Consider the following 22,672-nt stretch of genomic DNA (forward strand, 5'->3'; position numbering starts at 1 on the left):
TGTGCCAAGGGCATCGTGCAGAGCCCTGTGCCCCCCCCCACTCCCGCAGGGGCCGTGCAGGGTCATGGTGTTGGCCGCTTCCCAGGGCGGTGCGGCGTGGGGCCAGGACAGGCATGCAGGGAGCCTTGCCCTGGCCTTGGTGCACGCCGCTGCCATCCCGGAGCCGCTTTAGGTAAGTGGTGCCAGGCCGGAGCCCGAACCCCTCCTGCACCCCTCCCCCCTACTGCCTGCCCTAAGCCACCTGCCTGCACCTCGCACCCCTCCTGCACCCGAACTCCCTGCCCTGAGCCCCCTGTCACACCCCGCACCCCTCCTGCACCATAACCCCTTTCCCTGAGCCCCCTCATCCACCCCGCACCCCTCCTGTGCCCCAATTCCTTGCCCTGAGCCTGTTCCTGCACACCACACCCCCTCCTGCACCCCAAACCCCTGCCCTGGCCCCACATACAATTTCCCCACCCAGATGTGGCCCTCGGCCCAAAAAGTTTGCCCACCTCTGAACTAGAGATACAGAATGGTATGTTGCAATACATATCTGTGTATTGTTTCCTGTTACTTATTACACATGTTAATTAGATATAACTATGTGGATTGAAAACTTTGTCCAATCCAATAACTCTGCAGGAACTAAAAAGAGAACAGACCATTGGGTTACACAGCTGTGAAAGAGAAGAGGTGGTATTTGAGTGGCTTTCCATCTTCAAGCTGATTGTGAACAGGAAGAACTATGTGTTGAAAGAGCAGTCGGAAGAGTTCAGGAGCAGGGTAGCAAAAGATATAATCAACATCTTGGAGAACATCATTAGGTGTGCGAGAGTACGGTACTTGTTTCACAGGATTAAACACAGAAATGTACATGATGCAGATTTTTAAAATCCTTGAGGTAGTCAATGCGTTCATGGATAAGGTAATGGCAGATAGTCTACCTTTTCAGGCACCTTTTTGCACTTGCAGGTTTGGCACATAAAACATTTATAAATGTTTATTTTTTTAAGATATGTGGCATTCAGACAGAAAAAAGAAAACAAAGTAAGGTAGGAAGCCATGTCTCTGTTTCAAAAGCTGAGACTATCTTCAGGATTTGACCTTCACCACTGCGTTACATAAAATGACAAAAGTTCCTTCAAAGAAGGATAAAAAAGAAGAAATAATCAAGTATTTAAGCATACCTAGGAGAACAAACAACGAGAATGATGTAGTGAGAAATCATGGGACAAAAACAATGAAGGAATCTGAAACAAAGAGAAATGGAGCAAGAAAAAATGCTGGATGATTTAGGGGAGATTGGAATAAAATTTTTATTACAATTATTACAGTATTCTATAATAAAGGCCTAAAAGCTGCTGTCCCTGTCTCCCCACTGTTCCCATTCTGTGCCCCCTGCTAGTCAAACTCTTCTTTTTTTATCCATGCTCTCTCCATAAAATGTGGCCCTCTGTCCACATCCACGTTCATGCCCACATGCACCTCCCTTCATCCCTGCTTACCGTGCCCCCATGTACCTTCTAAACACATGCAGGTTTGGTGCCTAAAACATTTATAAATGTTTATTTTCTTTAAGATATGTGGCATTTACAAAGCACAAGTTGGGTGGTATATACATGTTATCAGCATGACTGGCAACCACACACCACTATGAATTTACGATGGCTGCTTGTGGTAGAAGTGTGGTAGGGATGAGGCCTCTCTCAGATATGTTCTGTAATTGTAATATGCATCTGTTAGTCAAAAGATGCATGGGGGGGAATGTGTGGATTATTTGGTGGTGTGGTACAAAGGTTTTCTGTGCACGAATTTGGGATGGCATGAAAGCAACAAGTCAGTTATGTAGATCAACCAAACAAGTGCCAATAAAGCCATTACACTATGTCCTCAGCAAACTTGGTTGCCCACTAAAACTGATAAAGATCATTCATTTATTTCACAAGGGGATGCAAGTTCAGGTACTTTTTAATGGAGATCTCACTGACTCCTTTCCATTTCGAAGGGAGTCAAACAAGCCTGTGTCCTCGCCACTGTAATATTCACCCTCTTCTTCACCCAAGTTCTCAACCGTGCTACAAATGGTCTCAGCAGAGGCATATATGTCACATACAGACCCAATGGCTCAGTCTTCAATCTTGTCAGGCTTAAAGCAAAAATAAAAGTAACAGAACTACTAATAAGAGAAGCACTCTTTGCGGATGATTGTGCCATCCTAGCACACACAGAGGGAGATCGCCCAGTTCATCATAGATTGCTTTGCTGAAGCATCAACATTGTTTGGCCTCAAAATCAGCCTGGAGAAAACTGTGGTGTTGCACCAATCATCTTCACCGCTCCATGCTATATCCTCTAGCATCTCCATTAGTGGAATCCAACTAAAGCAAGTTAACAGTTTTACTCGTCTTGGCAGCAACATCTCCCATGATGGATCTCTTGACAAAGAGATCACGAACAGGATTCAGAAAGCTTCTCAGGCATTAGGAAAGCTATGTAACAAAGTCCTGAAATCGCACAACAATAACCCTCTCAACAAAAATAAAACTTTAAAATGCTTTTGTGCTCAAATCTCTCCTCTAGGGCTGTGAGACCTGGACACTACAAATGGCCGATCAAACAGCTAGAGGCCTTCCACATGCGGTCTCTGCACGCCATTATGGGGATCCGCTGCAGGACAAAACTACCAGCCTGGAGGTTCTCCAAAACTTAAATGCCATAAGAATCGAGGCCATGCTGATAAAAGCCCTACTACGCTGGGTTGGACACATCATTAGGATGCCTGAGTATTGACTCCCCAGAAAAATTTTCTGTGGAGAATTGGCACAAGGACATCAGAATCAAGGCCACCCCAGAAAGCGCTACAAGGACAGCATCATGAGCAGCATACACTTTGGGGCAATGAAACTGGATGATCTTGAGATGGCTGCATTAAATCGATCAGCATGGCAACACACAGCACTCAGAGCTTTTCAAGCCTTTGAAGAGGACAGAAATAATTGATTGTTAGCTGCCAGGGAAAAGCGTCACACTACTACAATAGCTACCAAGATGCTCACCAATGAGTGTGCCTGCCCAATCTGCTCCCAAGCATACGCACCACACTTTGGACTTCAGAGTCACTCCAGAATCCACAAAAAGAGAGAGCATGAAAACGTCATCGTCAAACCGACGGAATACTCACACTATGTCACACTGTCACACAATCTGTATATACATATGTTGCAGAAGAACTACTTTGGAAATATTTTAGAGGGGTTTTAAAATTTGTATTGGGCCTATTCTTCATCTTTAGTTGTAACAAATATACAGAATTCCCAAGGTAGCAACAAATTCCCACTTGTTTCTCTCTCAGCTGTTCATGTCCATCTCAGAAGGTGGAACAGGAAGAAATTTTTTGGTTATTTTTTTATCCAAACACATGGAGAAAAATGTTCAATGAAATGTCTGTAATTTATATTGACACTGGTAGATGATTTTATTCATCCACCAGTGAAATAAACACATCATGAAGATTGATACATGATACAATGGGCTGGCTATTTGCTATTCTTTCTAGTTACACCAGTCCTTGAGATGGAAGCTGTCATTCTGTATGAAATACACATTATAAGATTCACTACCTCTTCGAGACAGTCTGCTGGAACTGGAACTTTCTGTGACCATGCTGCTTTTCCTACCTGGAAACTGGAATCCAAATATCAGGTCCAGAGGATGGCTGGACATTTAGGAGATCAAGTATAAACTACTTTTTTTTTTTTTACGAATGTATTATCTGTTTGTATATATTTAGAAAGATAGGGTTTGGCAATTTATAATTTAAGAAGGATAATAGAGCAGTAGACATACAGAATGGCAGGATTGAGTATCTGTTGCACGAAAAAATGCTATGTCTTTAGAATTTAAATATTAAAGTGAACTATTTGCTATTGGTGCAATGGCTGCAGTATCAAAGTTCATTTTACCTTTTTACAGGAAAGCAAAGTATTACTAGTTATAGCAGTATTTCCTATTATAGATATTGCTTATATTTATATGCAATACCCCATACCAGAGGATTTCAGTCTCTAATGTGTTTATCCTTACAGGACCCCTGTGAGATAGAGAAGTGCCATTATCCCCATTTTGCAGGCGGGAGACTGACTTTGCCCAAGGTCACACAGGAAGTCTGTGGCAGTACAGGGAATCGAAGCTGCCTGTCTCAAGTCCAAGGCTAGTGCCATAATCGCTGGACGTTCTTCCTTTAGGGAAGGTCTGCTCAAATCAGTCACGCCTTACCTACTGATAGAAAAGTTGTTTAAAAAAGCCAACTGTGTCCACTATATTAAAAAGCCTGAATTGTTTAGGCCTAAATAATGCCATACTCATACAGTATAAATAAGCCACTGTCCATAGAAAAGGAGAGTGGGAACTGGAAGACCTGAGTCAGTTTCTAACCCAGCTACTTACTAGTTTTGTCGCTTGGGGGCAAGTCACTTCACTTTGCGTTAGCTTCCCTTGTGACCCTACACACCCCTGTATTCACACCCTGAACACTACTGCAATGATACTTGCATAGAATATGCCTTGTGAGGTATCGTAAGAAAGCTAATAACAGGCTGGTTATTAATATCATGATGATAAAAAGGTCTGCCCTGGACAAAGGAATGTGGGTTTACCTCCATTTACATATTGGCAGTAAACACAGCAATCAAAATAAATCCCGGTGGTGGTTATCCTGTTCCTTAACTTGAAAGACAGAGAATTAACATGGGTCCTGCAACCCAGGGAGACACAGGAGACTGAATCCCAGGAGACCTACCTGGCTTGTAAGATAAAGAAATCCCTTCGGGGATATACGGAACAGAGCGAGACTCCATCTTTATCCTTCACCTTAGGACACAACGAAACCAAGTGATTTGATCTCTGTGATTGGTCCTGGCAAGGCTGGCCAGTAAAAAGATGGAAAGGAGACGATGAGTAAAAGAAACCATTTTGAGCAAAGACTGTATATTGCTAGGTTAAGTTTTAGACTTTTAGATGCTTGGTTTTTTACTTTTATTTGCTTGTAACCATCTCTATATTTATCTCTGTGATTTGGTATCACTTAATCTATGCTCTTTTGTTCATAGACTTGTTTTACTTTTATTATAAACCAATTCAGTGCTGTGTTTGGCGGGAGGGGTGCATTTACCCCAGTTAAGTTAATAAACTCTTTCACGGAGCAGTGAACTTAATATCTTCTGTGAATGCACTGTGATAGAGGCTCTGCATTGCAGAGAAACATCTCTAAGGACCTTGGGGGCTGGAGTTCACTGATTGTTACCTGCTAAGCGAGGTTTGAGCCAGGACAGCCTTGAGGAATTTGCTGGTGAGGAAGGAGGACTGTTCTGACAGAAAGCTGATGCATAATCTAAATTGCCAGCAAAACTCTCTCTTGTTCAAGTAACAGAGTAGCTCTCAGTTCTGGGTTGTCCCAGCAGTGTGTTACATCCCTATCTCCAAAACTTGGATAATTATGTGTGACCATCATTTTATCATATTTTGTGATTATCAGAGGAAAGTGGGTACATAAACTAAGGAGGGATTTTCAAAAGTGGATTGGCCTCATTCTTCCACTGAACTTAATGAGAGTTTTACCATTGACTTCAATAGGAACAGAATTACGCTGAGTACTTCTGAAAATAACAACCTGAAAGTATGATTCTTATCACAAGTCTGTCTTTACTTTCTGTAATATGCAGCATCTAGGTTAATAATATTAGTATTGGCACAGAATACAGCATGGTGTACAGCTTCAGAAGTCAAGATTGCATTATTTGCAGCAACGTATTAGGAATAATATGCAATGTGGACTCTAAAAGCTTTCAAATATAGTCTAGACTTAATGCACATTTTTATCATATCTACTATAATGGCTCAGAAAGGGCTATTGTGTAAGAAAATCAATACACAAAGCTTTACTGCAGCTTAATATAACACTGGGATGATATTTCCATGAAGGAAACCTCAGTCCTGCAGTAAGACATCAGGAGAAGTATTTTAAAAAGCACTTTTTAGAAAAAGAAATTGCATTAGTAGCAATAAACCCATAAAAAGGCAGATGTTTACTGTTAGGGCCTCTGATTCAGGAAAGCATCCCTGTTTTGGAGCATTATTTAAGCATATGATATTTAAGCACATGTCCAAGTCCTATTGCAGTTAATGGTAAAACTTCCATTAAAGTCAATGAGCTTTAGGGTATATGTACAGTGCAGATTGAGTTGTAATTGTGTCGTAGGTAGGCATACCTGCACTAGCTTTAATTTAGCTGGTGTGTGTAAATGTGGTAGTGAAAATGTGGCAGTCTGGGCTTTGATGCAGTTCAGCCTCCCCTGTCCAAGTCCACCGAGGATCCTCCTGGGTACGAACTCAAGTTGCTAGCCTGCATTGAATTCCATGCCACTATGTAATCACTACTATTGTTACCTGTGCTCGCTAGATTAAAGCTAGTGCAGATATGCCTATTTGTGCAACAAACACACCTTCCCTTGTTGTGTAGATGTGCCCTTAAGCACAAGAATAAGTGCTTTCCTGAATAGGGACCAAATTTAAAACTCTGTTCTTATCTTACCTATCTTAGCTTCTAGGAACTGATCATGTCAATAGTAGTCAATGGGAGTTGTGTGAATGCAACTGTTTTGCTGATCAGCCCCTTTGTAGTACAGAAGATCCTAAAACAATGGTTTTGTATCCAGCCTGTTGTTATACAGGTCCTAAATTGGGTGTTAAAAACAGTATAAGATTTAACTGTAATTGTCTTTGTTTTTGTTAGTTTGAGACAGATCTTTACTTTTAGTATGATGGGGGGGTGGGGTACATATGTCTTTTAATTGTTTTTCTGTAACCATTGCTAGTGGGAGGATTATCTATAATGAGAAAATTAAATGTTTCAATTAAATTTTAGCCATTGAGTCTAACATAAAGTAATATACTTTTGCTGTTCAATTAAAAATAACAAGCTGCTGAACTGTTCCTATCCAAGTATAATCCCTGGATCCCTGGTAAATAAATCACTCAAGGAAAAGACATTTTTGGAGCTGAATTTCCCTCTGAAATCTAGAGGGGAATAAAGTCCAAAGTGATTAAAATTTAAAACTCAAACTTTTAAAAAAGTCAAGGAAAAGAAACAAGTGATTGCACCAAGCTAGGAGAAAGTAGCCTCCTGTGTTTGAAAAATAGCTTGGCTGTAGTTTATGACCTTTCTCACTGCTTCCTCTCAGTTATAATGGGTACATTTGGTCATCCAATAGCCAAAAGAATGGAGCTGAGCTAGCCAATAATGAGTGAGAATTTCACATTTGGGAGCAATTCCATGATGTTTACTGGTGACTGCAGTTGTCAAATATCATGGTGAATATTTGCTTCCTGTGATTACTGAACCCACGCTCAGTCTGCATGAATCATTTAATGCACGCGCATGCTGTTTGTTACGTTCAGTACTGAGTTCAGACTAAGTGTCACACCTCACTCTGCTATAAAACATGGAAGTATGTATAAGGCAGAGCTACATTTCTTGTTTCACTTGATTTCTCTCTCTCCCCCACATCATCTTTGCTAGACAGGAAAGGAAAATGTATGCTCCTTGATAGAGTCCCATTTAATGAATTCAGATTGTCAATATTAAAATATCCTAATCTGGTATGTTCAGAAAATTATAAAGAGTAGACAGGGGTCATTTTCATATGCTTTATGAATTCTAATCACCCACCTAATTAGCTAATCTTACCATTCTCTTCCAAACACAGCAGGAGGGCATGAGGTCATCCATCTGCAGTTTTAGAATCAAGCCTCAATATGTGTTGTAAACCCCCAGAGATTCTTTCTCCAGTTGTTCAAATCTACAACTTTCTGTTCGATGTTTAATTGCTATACAGGCTTCTTTCTTGGAGGTGTTTTCTTGGAAAAAGCTCAGGCTATTTTATAATTAATTTTAAAAGACCATCCTCGTTGGTGACACATGAATCAGCTAAGTAGAAAAATAATGTCTATTTATCTTTAATTTTTTTATGAGAATGTGGTATTTGTGAGAGGTGCCAGCTTGACAGCCATTTAGACCAAAATCCTGTTTTTTTCTGTAGAATGAGCATCACACTGAAAGCAGCAATGTAGCACAGCTTCCCTTCTCTGGCTCACTTTCCCTTGTGAGCCTCAACCTTCAGTCTTGAAAGTGTACCTCTGGCATTAGAATGGAATTGGGTTTCTGTGCGCCTTCACATGTCGGTTTCTCTGCTGAGTCTGCCAACAAGGAAACCAGTGGGTGGTGATGGTTCGTACACTAGTCCACTGTGAACTCAATTGAGACTACCAAGTCATTTCACATAAGCCACTTAATGTAACCTTATTTCTCAAGTCGTTAAAGATACTGACCCACTGATACTACGAATGACACTTTTCCTACTTTTCAAAGACATTTTATTTCCTATAATGTACTCACTAAAGGCCATCCAGAATATTAGAGTGTCTATGGGAATTTCAATAATAATACATTGTACTCTTAATCCCACAGTCTCATGACACTTTAGAAAATTTGTGTATTCTTATCCCCATTTACATGTGGGGGAATCGAAGTTCAGAGAAGGTAAGTGACCCATCCAGTACTATATTGCAAATGAGCAGCTAAGTCAAGAATGGAATGCATGTTTCCTTACTTCTAGCCAGCTGCTCTCACTAGACTTCACTGTCTTCCTTTTTATCCGCTCTGTACAGTACATTGAGAAAACCAGCTGCCTGGCAGACACATCTAGAGAAAATTCTCCAGGTCTCTTATTTCCCATTTTATGAAATTCTGCTTCTGTTTACACCAATGCAATCCCCCTGAAGCCAATGTGTGGGTGTAAATGAAGGCAGAACTTGGCCCTTGGTAATTTTTTTCAATTCTGTCTTTCATATCTCTCTTTATAGCTCCGTTATTATCTTGCTCTGCTATCAATTCGCTTCCCCTAGTCAGGTAAAGTTAAAATCTCTGATACTTCTCAGCTTCCATTTCTACCCTTGAACTAATTAATTGGCTTTTTACCCACTTGTACATTTCTTCCTCCTCCTCATGAAGTCTGACCTGCTGTATTTTGTCCTCTCACTTTTCCGCCCCTTTTCCTGCTCCCACATCTGGTGCTTGCTTTCCACTCCTAATCCACCTACTAGGCACACTAGTGCCTAAACATGGTATAGATTTACTTACATGTTTTAAATACTGAAATACAACAAGAAAGCAAAGAGATTCTATTTGTTAAGAAGACTCAGGCCTTCAGGAGATCTGGGTTTAATTCCTAGCACAGCCACACACTTCTGTGTTGCCCAAATTACATAATCTCTCTCTGCCTTGGTTCCCCATCTGTAAAATGCGGTTGATACTTCACTACCCCAGAGAAGTGAGAGATGCTCAAATACTTTGGTGATGAATGCCATAGAAAAGTTATAAATAAATAAACTTTATAGCAACAGCCAAGTGAAGCAGGCAAATGCTCTCCATGGTTGGCATATCCAATATATTTTTGTCATCTCTTCTTTCCCCATCATCTGCCTTGATGATGCCATGCTGTCTTAATCACGCATTTAACTTTACGCGTGATCCCCAAAAGTGCTGACTTGACAGGGTCTTGGGATCTTTCATCTTCAAGTTCTTAGCTTGTAAGCTCCTCTGGGTGCAAGGACCTTGCCTTATGTTTGTAAACAGCCATGCCTTTCCTCTGGAACTATATAAATAGTGGCAATACTGTCCAGCTTTCCCTTTACATTCACTTCTCATTTTCTCTTCTCTCCGGCTAATCTTGTTGGATCAAATCCTGACCTGTAGCTGTCAGATGGCTATGGGATCCACTGAGGCAGAAGAAGCTCCATCACAGGCCAACTGAAGTAAAGGGGGAGCAGCAGAACCCCTGGGATCCAGTCAGTCCACCCATTCACAAGTGATTGTATTGATTGATTGATTGCAGGGTTCCCTGTGAGCCCCTACCTCCCCAGGCTCCCCTTTATTCACCTCGTCCCCACCAGCTGCTCTGTGGGGGTTACTGAATCCCTCTGCAGAGGTCATTCCTGCAGTCCTTGAATGGGGGAGACAGAGATGCTCATTTCCATCCCTTCACCAGCTCAGTAGGACTTGAGTAAAGAGTCACTTAGCAGTCCATCCCACGGTTGCCTGACTGACCCCTTATTTCCATAGAAAAACAGGGTCAGGATTTTTTTGGTTTACTGTAGCCTGCAGGAAGCTTCATTGGCTACCTACCACCTTCAATCTTCTTTCCTGTACCTAGCATGCATGTTTGTGTCTCCCACCCCCATAAATCCCACTTTTTATTTCCGTAATTGTTCCTGTTCAGCACAGGAGGGAAATAAAATAATGGTCCTGTTTTCTCAAGGAGAAAGATGGTCACTCTTTTTTGTTTTCACATATTGTTAGGGAAATGTCACTCTCCCACTCTAGGAACTAACCAAAACACAGGATCAAAAAACTACGACTGTAGTTTCAGACAGCAGCATTTTGGGGGAAAAAATCAAAAACCACATTTAAGAAGTATTTTCGTTCTCTCTTGAATGTTTTCTGAGTACCCATAACATATCACAAGAAAGTTAGTGGTGGATTTTCTTTTTGTTTTGGGTTTATTTAGTGGTTGTTTTTTGCTTTCCTAATATTCAACAAAAATGTGCATGTCTGAACATCTTTCCACATAGCAATGTGGGAGATTGTGTCTTGTTACCCATATGACATACTGGACACCTTTTTTCTTTTTGACTCTCTCACCAACAAAGAATATTACCTAGTTTAATAAAAGATTGAAATTAATAGTGAAAGTGGCACACTTTAAATGCTGTTTAAAATCGACTAAGCAATTAGCTGGTGCTTTTAAGCTGATTGAATACAAATTCAGAATTATGAGTAGCTATTATTTAATAACCCAACAAGTGTTGTGAATAAATCCTTGCTAATATGAAAATTATCAACTCCTGGAACACCCTATTCTACAAGCAGGAACTTTGTGCATAATGCCCTGAGATTGATAAACTGCAGATGTTTTTGTGGAAGTATTCATTTATTCCTCCAGCTCGTGTTTATGCTTCGGGAATCTGTCATCCAAATGATCAGCAAATCAGAATTCACAGTTTTGTTTTTGTTAATAGGCAGACAAGTCTTCATTGACTTAGTCTCAATTCTTTTAATGCTCTTTGGACCCAATCTCTGGAAAATAACTTAATGGATTGGGTTCAGTTATTGCTTTCCGTTTTTATTTCTTCTGGCTGAGTTTAGAATCATAAAAACATAGGCCTGGAAGGGACCTCAAGGTCATCTCTGCCATCCCTCTGTCATTTTGGATGATTGTACATGTGATTTGAAAGAAAACAATAGAGATTGACAGATGCATAGTAATATCTTGATAAATAGGTCAACACTTCCTTCCCCCCAAGAATCATAAAAGAATGGTTTGCCAACACAATCCGGTCACATGCTTATTTATTTGACAGTGTCCTTAACATGTAGTTAGAGTCAGGACAGTGATAACTGTCTTTTAAAATGTCACCTTGTTCAAAATATCTGCCTTCTGTATGTCTTTGAGTCATTTCTACTTATGTGATTGACAAAATTACAATTGTGAGTCAGTACAGCTGGATTATTTTCCACCTTGTGCAATGTGCAAAATACTCAGCTAAGATCTGACAGCGGAATCTTTATTACTGGTGACAATGTATGAGATACAAAAAGATAATGCAGCTTGACTTTCAGATCCAGGTTGTGTTTTCAGGGGGGAATAAAAACCAAACAAACCCTTTTTACATGTTAACAGTACATCTCATCTGGATATCAGTGAAAGGGTTGAACAAATAAGGAGATATGGAACATCATTTTTGGAGTTATCTTTGTGTGGCAAAACCACTACATACTTGATTAGGACTTGGATTACAGATCCACACTGAGCAATAAGATCCTTCCTCTACATACTGTAGTGGGCTACAAACACTAGGAGAAGGAGGTCAGGGAGTGACAGAGAATTGGGTGCATGCAGCCTTGGTCCCAGCCTCAAAGAGCTTACAGTCTATATGCAAGACAACAGATGGATATAGACTAATCGATGGGGGAATACAAGGAAACAATGAGATGATATTTGTCAGCATGATAGGCGGTGGAATCAAGTGCGAGGGGCAGTATGAGAGAAAGCATGAAGGTGCTTGTTTGAAAATTTCACAAGTGGGCAAGAGAGGCTGGCATCATTGGCCAATCAGAGGTGGGAGTCAATCTCTCAATTGTGAATGAGAGATGATAGGCAGAGTGGAGATATTTTCTCAGATGATCAGCAAAATGAAAGCCCAGATAAGAACTCCCAAATTAGTCACCCGTTAGCTAGCTGTGTGGCAATCAAAACTTTCTTGTACTCAGAAATATGATTTGGGGTGTCTTTTTCTTTTATCAAAAATGTGGAAAAAACATACAACAGAAAATATAATGTAGGGGGAAAGGAAAGTAAAAAATGTTGGTTAAAACAACCTTGGAAGTGCAGAGAATATATTGCGGCATGGCTTAACTTAAAACTAAACCACACTTACAGATTTTGGTAAAAAATGAAAGAGAATGGTACTGACTGGGAAGTCTTATCTATGGACAAACTAACACCAATCCAATATCTATTTTTATCGGATACTAAGGACATCCTTTGCTAAATATTTGCAAAGTCATGTTTTCACAGGCAAACCCATCTGCTTCTCCTTAAAATAATCCATTTAGTATCTGCTAGATGAAATCAGTTAAAATAATGTCAACCAGTTTGTCTTGTCATGTTATAAATGGATAAGCTGGTGTATCCAGTTCACAGTGGAGGAACAGAAGGACAAGAAAAATGATAGTCTTTCAAGTATGTGACTTCTTCTTGTCCAGTTTTAGCCTACAATATTAATTAATTTATTTGTCAACTATATCAGATTCTTGTACTCAATAGAAAATGACAACCCTGTGGAATTCTTCATGTTTATGAGTAGTCATCCTGTGTGCATATCTCTGCAGGACTGAAATTAAAGTCCACAAACAGAAGAACCCTGTACTGAGAGGCGTTTGATATTACAGTCTTTTGACTTATTTTTGAAATATACAACAGAAAACAAATCACTGACTTTAACAATCTGTGCAAGAACTAGATCTTCGGCAAATGATATTTTTAACAGAGCCCATGAGACATCATTAATAACGTATAATGTAATTCAGAAGCTTATTTCAAATAATAATTAAATATATGTAAACATAAAAAGCACAGATGCATTTTAAAACAAGAGTTGTGAAATCTTCTTTCTATATAATACCTTTTGAAGATGCAAATAATATGAACCAGACTCTGATGCCTTACTCTAGTTCAATAGCATCTTACTCAGTGTTGCCAACCCCCACCATTCAAAAGTCCTCTGTGAGGTCCCCAAAATCATGAGATTTTTTTTGTAAATACATTTTGGGTTCTGTTTGTTTGTCTTCTGGTTCTTGAGCCTTTAGGATGCACTTGGCTCACTTTTTCGAGTTCTAATTCCCAAATGAGGGCTAAAAACTTAGTTTTTCAAAAAGAAAGCTGAGATTCTTATGAAATACCATGACTCCAGTAGCTGGGGCTTTAAGAATAAATCCAAATAACATGAGAATCTCAATAAATTTCTAGGAGTTATCAACATCCTTTACTCCACAAATCATCCCATTAACTACAATGGGACAGACCACGGAGTAACTACAATGGGATGATTTCAATGTGAGTAAGGATATCAGAATCTGGGTATCTGAATCTAATTTGATCACTTTACTCATAGCTAGTCCTATTTAAATCAGTGGGATTACCTGCAGAGTAAGGTGTCACTCACTGTGAGTAAAACCTGCAATATTAGGCCCAAAGTTAATTTTCTACTTTCTTAAAAATGTAAAATAAAATTTCCAGATAGAATTATATTAGTTTTTTTAAAAAAAATGTAGCCTCCTTTTTGGTCAGTGGAATAAATGGTTATATTACTACCTTTCTCTCTATGTAGGAGGAGCCATTTGTGATGGTGTCCGAAAATGTTTTGGGAAAACCGAAGAAATACCAGGGTTTCTCAGTAGACGTCTTGGAAGCCTTAGCTAATTACCTTGGCTTTAAGTATGAAATTTATGTTGCACCGGATCACAAGTATGGAAGCCCCCAGGAGGATGGGTCATGGAATGGACTGATTGGAGAACTAGTATTTAAGGTAAGGAGGTTAATTATTTATTAAATTAAAGGTGTATAATGACCCATAAACATGTAGCTTATTTATTGATGTTGCATCATTAAGTGCCTCCCTTGATAGCTCAGTGGTATTGTTTTATACGGACACGGCCTATGCTAACACAATCTGATACTGCTACCAATGCCCTGGGGACTGATGGTGAGAAAATGAACATGGAATGATTGATGTGTTATCAGGGATTTCCCATCCAGTTTTTTCAACCATAATATAGTACTGTGAGGTAATGTGGTAGAAAACAGCGATCCTCAGCATCCTAATTAATTTGGCAAAACCAGCCACGAATGAGAAGAGGCTGTTCTAAGGGGGGAAATCCTATGTTACTTTAATTAGTAAGACATTACATAAATAATGTATAGTACTTCTAGAAATATTGGTGGTGATGAATAATAAGTAAGGTATATGATCAACAGAAAAAGTTTTATTGATGTACAATATTTGCATGATGTAGATGCATCAATTGAAAGCAGTATATTTGTTAATCTGTATTTAATAGACCATCTTCATTTACTTAATTCTACATTAAATGTTTAATATTATAGCATATATAAATTAAACAAAATAAACCTGCTTTATTTGGCTTTTTTTTCGCTCTTCCCAACTTATCTGATCCTCTGCCTTCATTTTTTCCTTTGAAATGGAAAAGAAAAATCTGTGCAGCAGATGCTCTGGCAAATTTCTTGATTGTGCTGTAAAGTTTTCAGATAAATTTTACCTACCCCTGCTAATCCTGGGTGTGGTTGTCATCCTGTGGAAGCATGTGGAGAAGTGTTTATTACTCTTCCACCCCGCAGTGGAATGGAGAAGAGTATTGTTTCCACTGCAACACTCTCCTCTTCTCTCTTTCCCTGCACAGGTACTGCTATGCTGGAGCTCTGCACGAGTGGAGCTCCATGGAGTGCAAGGGAGGTGCTATCCACTGTATAGCCTGAAAATATCCACATGGAAATCCAAGTAGGAGATAATAAGCTGTATTATCTCCCTCTGGGACTCCTCTGTAGCAACTATTGAGCATCCACAGAGAGAATATATACAATGATAGTGCAGGTCCAATGTGAACCACAGAGTATCCGCTATTCTTTGGTTCATGGAACAAAGTAACCTTCCCACTGGTCCTTCCAAAATCGATGGTTTCTAAAGCTATATTCTTCCATACGCACGCTTAGCTTTATCCCATGGGTTATTTCTGTTCTGGGGACAGTCTGGCCCCTGGATCTTAATGGAACAGGATCATATTTTTACTTTATTTTATTTTTTCTGATATCAAAAACCATCCTTTCTACCCTTCAATTTCCTCCACTCACAGTTTAAGACAGAACAGAAGGGGAAGAATGCAATTCTGACTTGCAAAGTGCACTAAGTTACACAGAGACAAATAAGAGACTCTTGAAGTTTTCAAGAACTCAAGTCATCCAGGAGTGATCTAAAGAAGTGATAGAAAGAGGAGATTACCTTAATAATCAACTCAAATCAAGAAACATCCAGGAAGGCTTAAGAGTGCATAATGGCTATTTTTTTACTTCATAAAAGAGGCCTTGAGACCAAAAATGAAACTGCAGACCTATTTAAAATCAGCTGGGGAGGAGGGAATAGATGAAACGTTAGATAAAAGTCATATTTAAGAGAGTGGCCTGCTCTCACCAACGTTAGTTATTCTAAGAGAAAGTCATTATTATTATGTATTACTACTTGATGAGCAACGTGGTGCCTCATCAGAATCAACCCCTCATTATGCTAGTTGCTGTGCAAACACACAGCAGAAGAAAGTTCCTGCCCTAAAGAGTTTACAACCTAATACAAGATGTAAGAAATAGAAGAATAAACAATTGGAGGGGATAGTAAGTAGGGCAGATTGAGGTTAATGATAGGAATATGTGGTTACATAGATTAACTGTAAATACAGTAGCAGGTTTCCAATTGATTGTGTGGATATTTAACATATGTATGTATAAAAGCAGGAATACTCATGATATTAGGAGTCCACACAGGCCATCTACCAGTCCATTAGTGAATACAGAAACACATATAATGCACATCCAAATTCTGGACATACTCAACCGTGTGATGTACTTAAAGTAATGTAACAGGACCAGCCTCATGCAATGAGTACACAACATGTTTGCATGTCCAATTTAAGAGCCAGTGGCTGAAAATTTGGGCCAAGGGATTGAACATTGATGAAAGGGTAGCAGGAAAGAAGGCAGAGTGTGGGAAGAGAGGAAATTTTGGAAGATATGTGTACAGTTTCCTTAAAACTATCTGGAAGCCTGGGAGGACGGTGGCTTGGGAAGGCTTTAGGCATAGGTGGTACAGTGAAGCATAGAGGGAGAGACGTGCACACACACTCAGCTTTATGGATAATACCATTATCCTGATAAAATTCCTTTTTCAGTGTAAGAAGAAAACAATTCTCACTGTGACTCTTTACCATTGTCACATGGAAATAGTTGTTTGAATGTTGCTCTCATTCTTCATATGTTTGATTTAACTTGTTAGAATGCAAGTTCTAGAGGGTGAGGACTTTATCTGCAGTTGCATCTGTACCACCCCATAGCACATTAGCAGCACTGCTGTAATATGAATAATAATTGCTGTAAAAAGGAATGAGAAATGTAAATGACCTAGTGGCTGATTGTGGAAGCCATTTTACAAGTCTGCAAGTGACATTTGATTAGCAGTCACAGCAAATAGTAAGGAGCAATGCAATCAGATGAAGTACCTAGATCATTAAGTACTTGGGCTAATAGATGGCAAATGCAGATAAGTGTTGAATAATAAGTCTCGCGGTAAAATGCACTAAAAAAAATCCCATTGAATATCTGCTGAATGGTAAAATGGTATTGCATGCTGACTAAGAAGGGAGGTGGAAATTAAAGAGCACTTGAAATGGAAAATGGATGGTCCCAGCTGGTTGGTTATAAATTAATACAGTAGTGATCAAATATCTATAATAGTGATGGTGTCAACCTTTTCTGCATTGCTGAATAACATGAGGCCTATTAGGATGTAAAATAACCACCTATGAGAAATGGAGACAGCCCTATTATTTGTAAAAGGCTGGAAAATGCACTAGAACACCACTAGGAAATGGACTAGTTATTTTAATAGATATTTACTATGTATCCAGCCTCTGTGATGTTTTATCCTCAAGAATTTTAAAAGTTAGCTTCAGACATTGAAATGTTTGGGTGGATAGTCAATGATTATCAGGACTTCCTTGGCCTTGGATTGAGGGAACAAATCTTGTGAGAAAAAGTTCTTTGGCACTTAAAGTATTTGTTTGTACATCTTACTTTTGAAAATAAACTGCCTTCGTCATAGTCGTATCTCTTGCAAATCCAGATGAAACTAGGAAGTGTAGAGGTGTGCTCTGATAATTTTTAAAGTTAACCTAGCATTTTCCAACTTCAGAAAATTGATTTGTCTTATGTTTTAGGCATAGAATCAGGTTGGTTCTTGCTTTCTAATAATTTCTCTGTTCTCTAATTATTATGGTACATAATCTGCTGCTCTGTAGAAAGGCCAACATACCGTCATCAGTTTGTCATTTGAGAAACAGTGCATAACCCAAACAGAAGAGTCCATGTTCTCAGTGACTTTGGGGCTGAGTCAGGATTGAAATACATTTAATCAATGTCACATGAACGTCTCATAACCCAGAAATCCTAAATACTGAAATCAGATGGTTCACTAATAATACACATACGGTTTTCTTTCCTTCCCAATAACAAGATGCTTGTAGGATCTCAAAATCATTCTGAGATCAGACATTTACATTGATAAGCAAATGACACATCATTGAAGTTGAAAAGCTACAGTATGTGTGTTGTTTTATTTAAGTGCTAAAAGTGCACAGTCTGTGACTCTGAATGAATGTAATCTATCTTTCTCTCTCTTATGCTGAAAAGTTATGATGGGGGCTTGGCTCTCACTCACACACCTGTGTCCAGACTTCTCTTTTTTAATGTTTCCCTTACTACCAAAGCCGATGACCTGTATTGAGGTAGGAGGTGATCTTTATGGCATTATATAGTTAACAGCAGAGGTTCACTGTGCCTTCTCTCTCTTTCCCTTTCCCTGTCTCACTTAAGGGACTGTTGAATTGCTGGGCAAGCAGCCAGCATGGATCTGTGTCTCACGGCATGCAAGCTGTTCCTGGAAGCCTGCTTTCTCCTTATTTACAGTGAATTGAGCTTTGCTTCCAGAACTCCAGAAACCTCTTTGATTGGCAACCTTGGGGGCAAAAACACTTTAGATTAAAAATTGAAGCGATTTAAAAAAATTCTTATAGGACAATGGATTTTTTTCCATTCCAATCTGACATGTTAATATTGCCAACACAATGTGGAGGCCATTCAGAAACCCATGGGTTGCCCTTTATGCATTGCCACACGGGAGCCAAGATGGAGTTGGGAACGCTGTGCACATGCAAAAATTAAATCTCTCTCTTCACAAGCGTTATGGAAAATAGCAGCACTCACACGACGCATTGCTGAATGTATCTCGCAGAGACGGCACGACATGGTTTGCAGTGCCACTGCAGCAGGTACACCATATGAGATGACAGTTGCTGTAGTAAGTGCACAGTTCCCGTGTTAAATAGAGCAAAGCCTCATGTGGTGTCTGCGTAGCATTTCCTCGGAGACAGGCGGGCACACCTCCTCCAGCTTTCCCAGGGAGGTTAAGATTTTGCTTCTCATATTTAAGTGCAGGGGACTGGCCTAGATGATCTCTCGAGGTCCCTTCCAGTCATACAATTCTGTGATGATGTTTTATGTACTTTTCTTTGTCGTGAGTTCACCGTAACTCATGTCCTGTTGCTATCTGACTCTCTTCATTTTTCAGTCTGTAGCCTCCAGAGAAATCAGAGACACAAAATAGAAGGTATAGCCCTGAGGGAAAAAGAAAGCGAGAGCAAGGTAGCTTTATGCCTTTGTCAGGGACAGGTGCAGCCCCCAGCGTAAGCAGGAGCAGTTTTGAGGACTGCTTTACTTTATGGCAGCCTTACTATGTGCTGCTTTGCTATGGCACAAAATGCTATGTGCATGCCCCAGATCCACTATCAGCCATGCATAAGGCTGCTTACATCAACCTCATGGTGAGCCTCCCCTCGGGGGATTCTTCTCCAGATATAGTGTCCCCTTTATATTCCCATATATACCATTGGAGCAGCATAGGGTGGCAGAGTGGGGGCCAGACTCAACCCCAAGGTGTTTCCTGACACAAAACAATGTCTCTTTTGTTAGAATAAGTATTTTTCCTTAATTTATTTAAATGCCAGCAATGTATTTTGTTTAAAACTCAAGTTTGCATCAAAAAATCACAGTGGACATAACGCCCTTGTTGTATTAATCAGTACATATTTATCCTTGGATTAACCTGAAATAGCAATTAAATGAAAGGTCGCATTAGAGCAAGTTTAAGGATGGACTGAAAAATAAATAAAGGCTGTTGCATCAGTATTGTAAGTTCTCCTTAGTCGTAGTTATAAACAGGGACTCACTATAAGATTGTTTTCAGGTATATAGAGCAATAATCATAAATGAGTTTACTTAAGCAATAACATGTAAGGTTTAGGGGGGTTCCAGGGCAATGATGATGGACTTGTGTCAGCGTAGAGAGGTGACATCACATCAGCTCCATGTTGTAATGACTAATGCAGTTTCATATACGGGTCATATCAAATAAAATAATGTTCTCTGCTGTTTTTTCAGTAGCCAATCAGTTTCATGAACCAACTCTCACAGTTTCATTTAACTTAAGTTTGTAAACCAAAATAACTAAGATTATGATAATTGGTAATATTTTGGCACTCCTAAAACTTAATGAGTGGAGTATTTTCCATGTTTATAATTTAGACTGGCAACTTTACATCTAAATATTGACATGATTGCATGCATTTGCCTTTCTTCTATAAAGCACTTAGCGAACCTTGACTTCTGAAAGCTGATATCTCTCTGATTTATTTTGACATGATAATGATAGGCATTTCATTTTTCCACTTGCCAGTTTTTGTGTAATTTGACATCTGTACATAATTAAGAACACTCATCTTTGATGGATCAACTATTAGGTGAAATCTGGTAGTCACTAGAGGTCTGATTTGCAGAAAAGCTGTTGCCCACAGTTCAGTCAGTGAGAGCTGTAGGTGCTTAGCACCTTCAAAAATCAACCCATATGTTTCCAATTCACCACTTGTTTGGCAAGCAGTGGGAACTTTGCCTGAGAAAGAAGTCCTGAATAGGTACTATGGGGAAAATCATGGTCCCATAGAAGTCAATAGCAAAACTCCTGGCGACTGCAGTGAAGCCCAGATTTAACTCAGTGTGTTCAATGAGTCATGTTTTGATACCCCTTGGTTTACTGTCAAGTGAGGTCTCATTTTGTTGTGTGTATAACCCTGTAAACGTATGAATAATCTATAATCATCACTCAGGCTACGATTTAGTCATGGGTATTTTTAGTAAAAGTCATGGACAGGTTACAGGCAATAAACAGAAATTCACACCAGTGACCTGTCCATGACTTTTACTAAAAATACCCATGACTAAATCGTAGCCTGAGTGATGATTATATATTATAGATTATTCATACGTTTACAGGGTTATACACACAACAAAATGAGACCTCACTTGACAGTAAACCAAGGGGTAACAAAACATGACACACTGAACATTAATTATGCGGGGGCTACTCTTTGTGGGGCCGCTGCTCTGGGGGGAGGACTAGGGGCTGCTGCTGGGGGGCCAGGGCCACCGGTACCAGCTGCCAGAGGCCGCCCCAGGACCGCTGAGCAGCGGCCACCCCGGGACCGCTGGGCAGCGGCCTTTGTAGCTGGCTCCAGGGCCACTCAAGCAGTAGCCAGTGTGGCTGGCTGTGGGGTCGCCCAAGCGGCTGGCTGCAGAGTCGCTCCAGCGGTGGCTGGTGTGGCTGTCCCTGTGGCTACCTGAGCAGCTGGGCCCAGAGCCAGCTGCTTGGGCAGTCCTGGGGTGAGCCACACTGGCCACTGCAGAAGTCATGGAAGTCATGGAAAGTCACAGAATCCATAATTTCCGTGACCTCCGGGACGGACATGGAGCCTTAATTGTCACCCAATGAGATGATATGTTGCTACAAATATTGTACAAAAATCATTTTCACAGCTTTCCTTCAGTTCATACAACACATTTCTATTAATAAAAGATCTCTCTTTCACTAAACATGAAGCAAATGCAGCTGGGTGGCAACCAGGTTGGTACCTGTTAGTAGTACTTTTCACTACAGTTGTACTAGCCAGTATTATTGCTAACTGACTTTGGTTTCAGTGGTAAATAAATTGTTCGATAGGAACACACTGGTTAAAACTCAGTAAATAAAATAAGTATGTGGGTAGTAATATTCCCTCTTAAAAAGAAACCTAAATACAATAGCACTGAAAACACAGGATTTATCTTTCACCGTTCCTTTTACCACTTTTTGACCACTGCCTTATCAGTGGACATAACTGTATCACAATGACTTTTGTAATATCACAAAGGAAATGGAATACTTCCATTAGAACAATGGTGATCCTCCGTCATAGCTCGCTGGTAACTATACTGGAGTAGTAATGCAGTGGAATTTTGGAACACTTCATTCCAAGGAGGTAAAATATAAGCAACATCTCCACAAATGACATGGTGCTGTGCTCTTCCATACAACACATCTCTTGTGAAAACCTGTTTATTTAAAAAAACTTTAGTCATGATTGCAATTAGTCAATATTGCAGTATTCTCCTGTTTTTTAAATGAATCATTCACACACTCCAAACTATATTGCTTTTCATCCAAGGATATCAAAACATTTTAAAATGTTAAATTAATTATACCTCACTGTACTCTTCTGAGGTAGGGAAATATTTTAATAACAATTACAGTTGGTGAAATAACTGACCTAAAAATAACCAACAAGGGCTGGGACTAGAGATTAGAAGAACTTCTGACTCCTAGGGTCGCTTTATAACCACGAAATCATACTCAACACCGGACTTGAATCAAACATACAAAAAAAATTGCATTTAGCCTTGCCTCTGTTAATTAATTATTTGTGAACTGACTTTGACTTTTACAAGTTGTTAATTATTCAAAATTGATGTACACGTTATGTGGAAAACATTTCAGAGTGGGTCATTTGCAGTGTTCTCAGCTCTGATTATTCTGTGGTACGATAGGTCATCAGAGCCATATGCTTTTCTTTAAGCTGTTCACCTGATTGAATACTTTATAAAGAAGCAGAAGGAAATCAAAGTGACTTTCAAGTTACGTGACCGAGTCTTGTGCAAACCTTCACTCTGATGAATCTGCACAAATATTCCTGAGACTTTTGCTGCCTGTGAATCAAACAACATTGAATGATCATTCACTGAAAACTAACAGAAAGCGTTATGAATACAATCAAAGTGAATTCATGAAGCCAAATTCTCTCCTGGTGTAA

General features: G+C 39.7%; 1 protein-coding gene and 1 long non-coding RNA gene across 6 annotated transcripts in view; one reads left to right on the plus strand and one right to left on the minus strand.

Annotated features, from left to right (window-relative positions):
• GRID2 (glutamate ionotropic receptor delta type subunit 2) overlaps positions 1–22,672 on the plus strand; it is a 1,039,989-nt gene that overhangs the window by 842,777 nt on the left and 174,540 nt on the right. For all 4 annotated transcript variants that reach the window (XM_048847025.2, XM_048847024.2, XM_075127526.1 and 1 more), the window contains one exon: positions 13,987–14,184. In XM_048847025.2, the coding sequence (XP_048702982.1) occupies positions 13,987–14,184 (198 nt within the window). The remainder of the gene's footprint in view (positions 1–13,986; positions 14,185–22,672) is intronic.
• Positions 20,853–22,672, minus strand: part of LOC125635387 (uncharacterized) — a 42,226-nt gene continuing 40,406 nt past the window's right edge. For both annotated transcript variants that reach the window (XR_007356248.2, XR_012668036.1), the window contains one exon: positions 20,853–21,917. This is a non-coding gene — a long non-coding RNA (uncharacterized LOC125635387). The remainder of the gene's footprint in view (positions 21,918–22,672) is intronic.

The sequence above is a fragment of the Caretta caretta genome, chromosome 4, assembly GCF_965140235.1.
Source record: "Caretta caretta isolate rCarCar2 chromosome 4, rCarCar1.hap1, whole genome shotgun sequence".
NCBI lineage: Eukaryota > Metazoa > Chordata > Testudines > Cheloniidae > Caretta > Caretta caretta.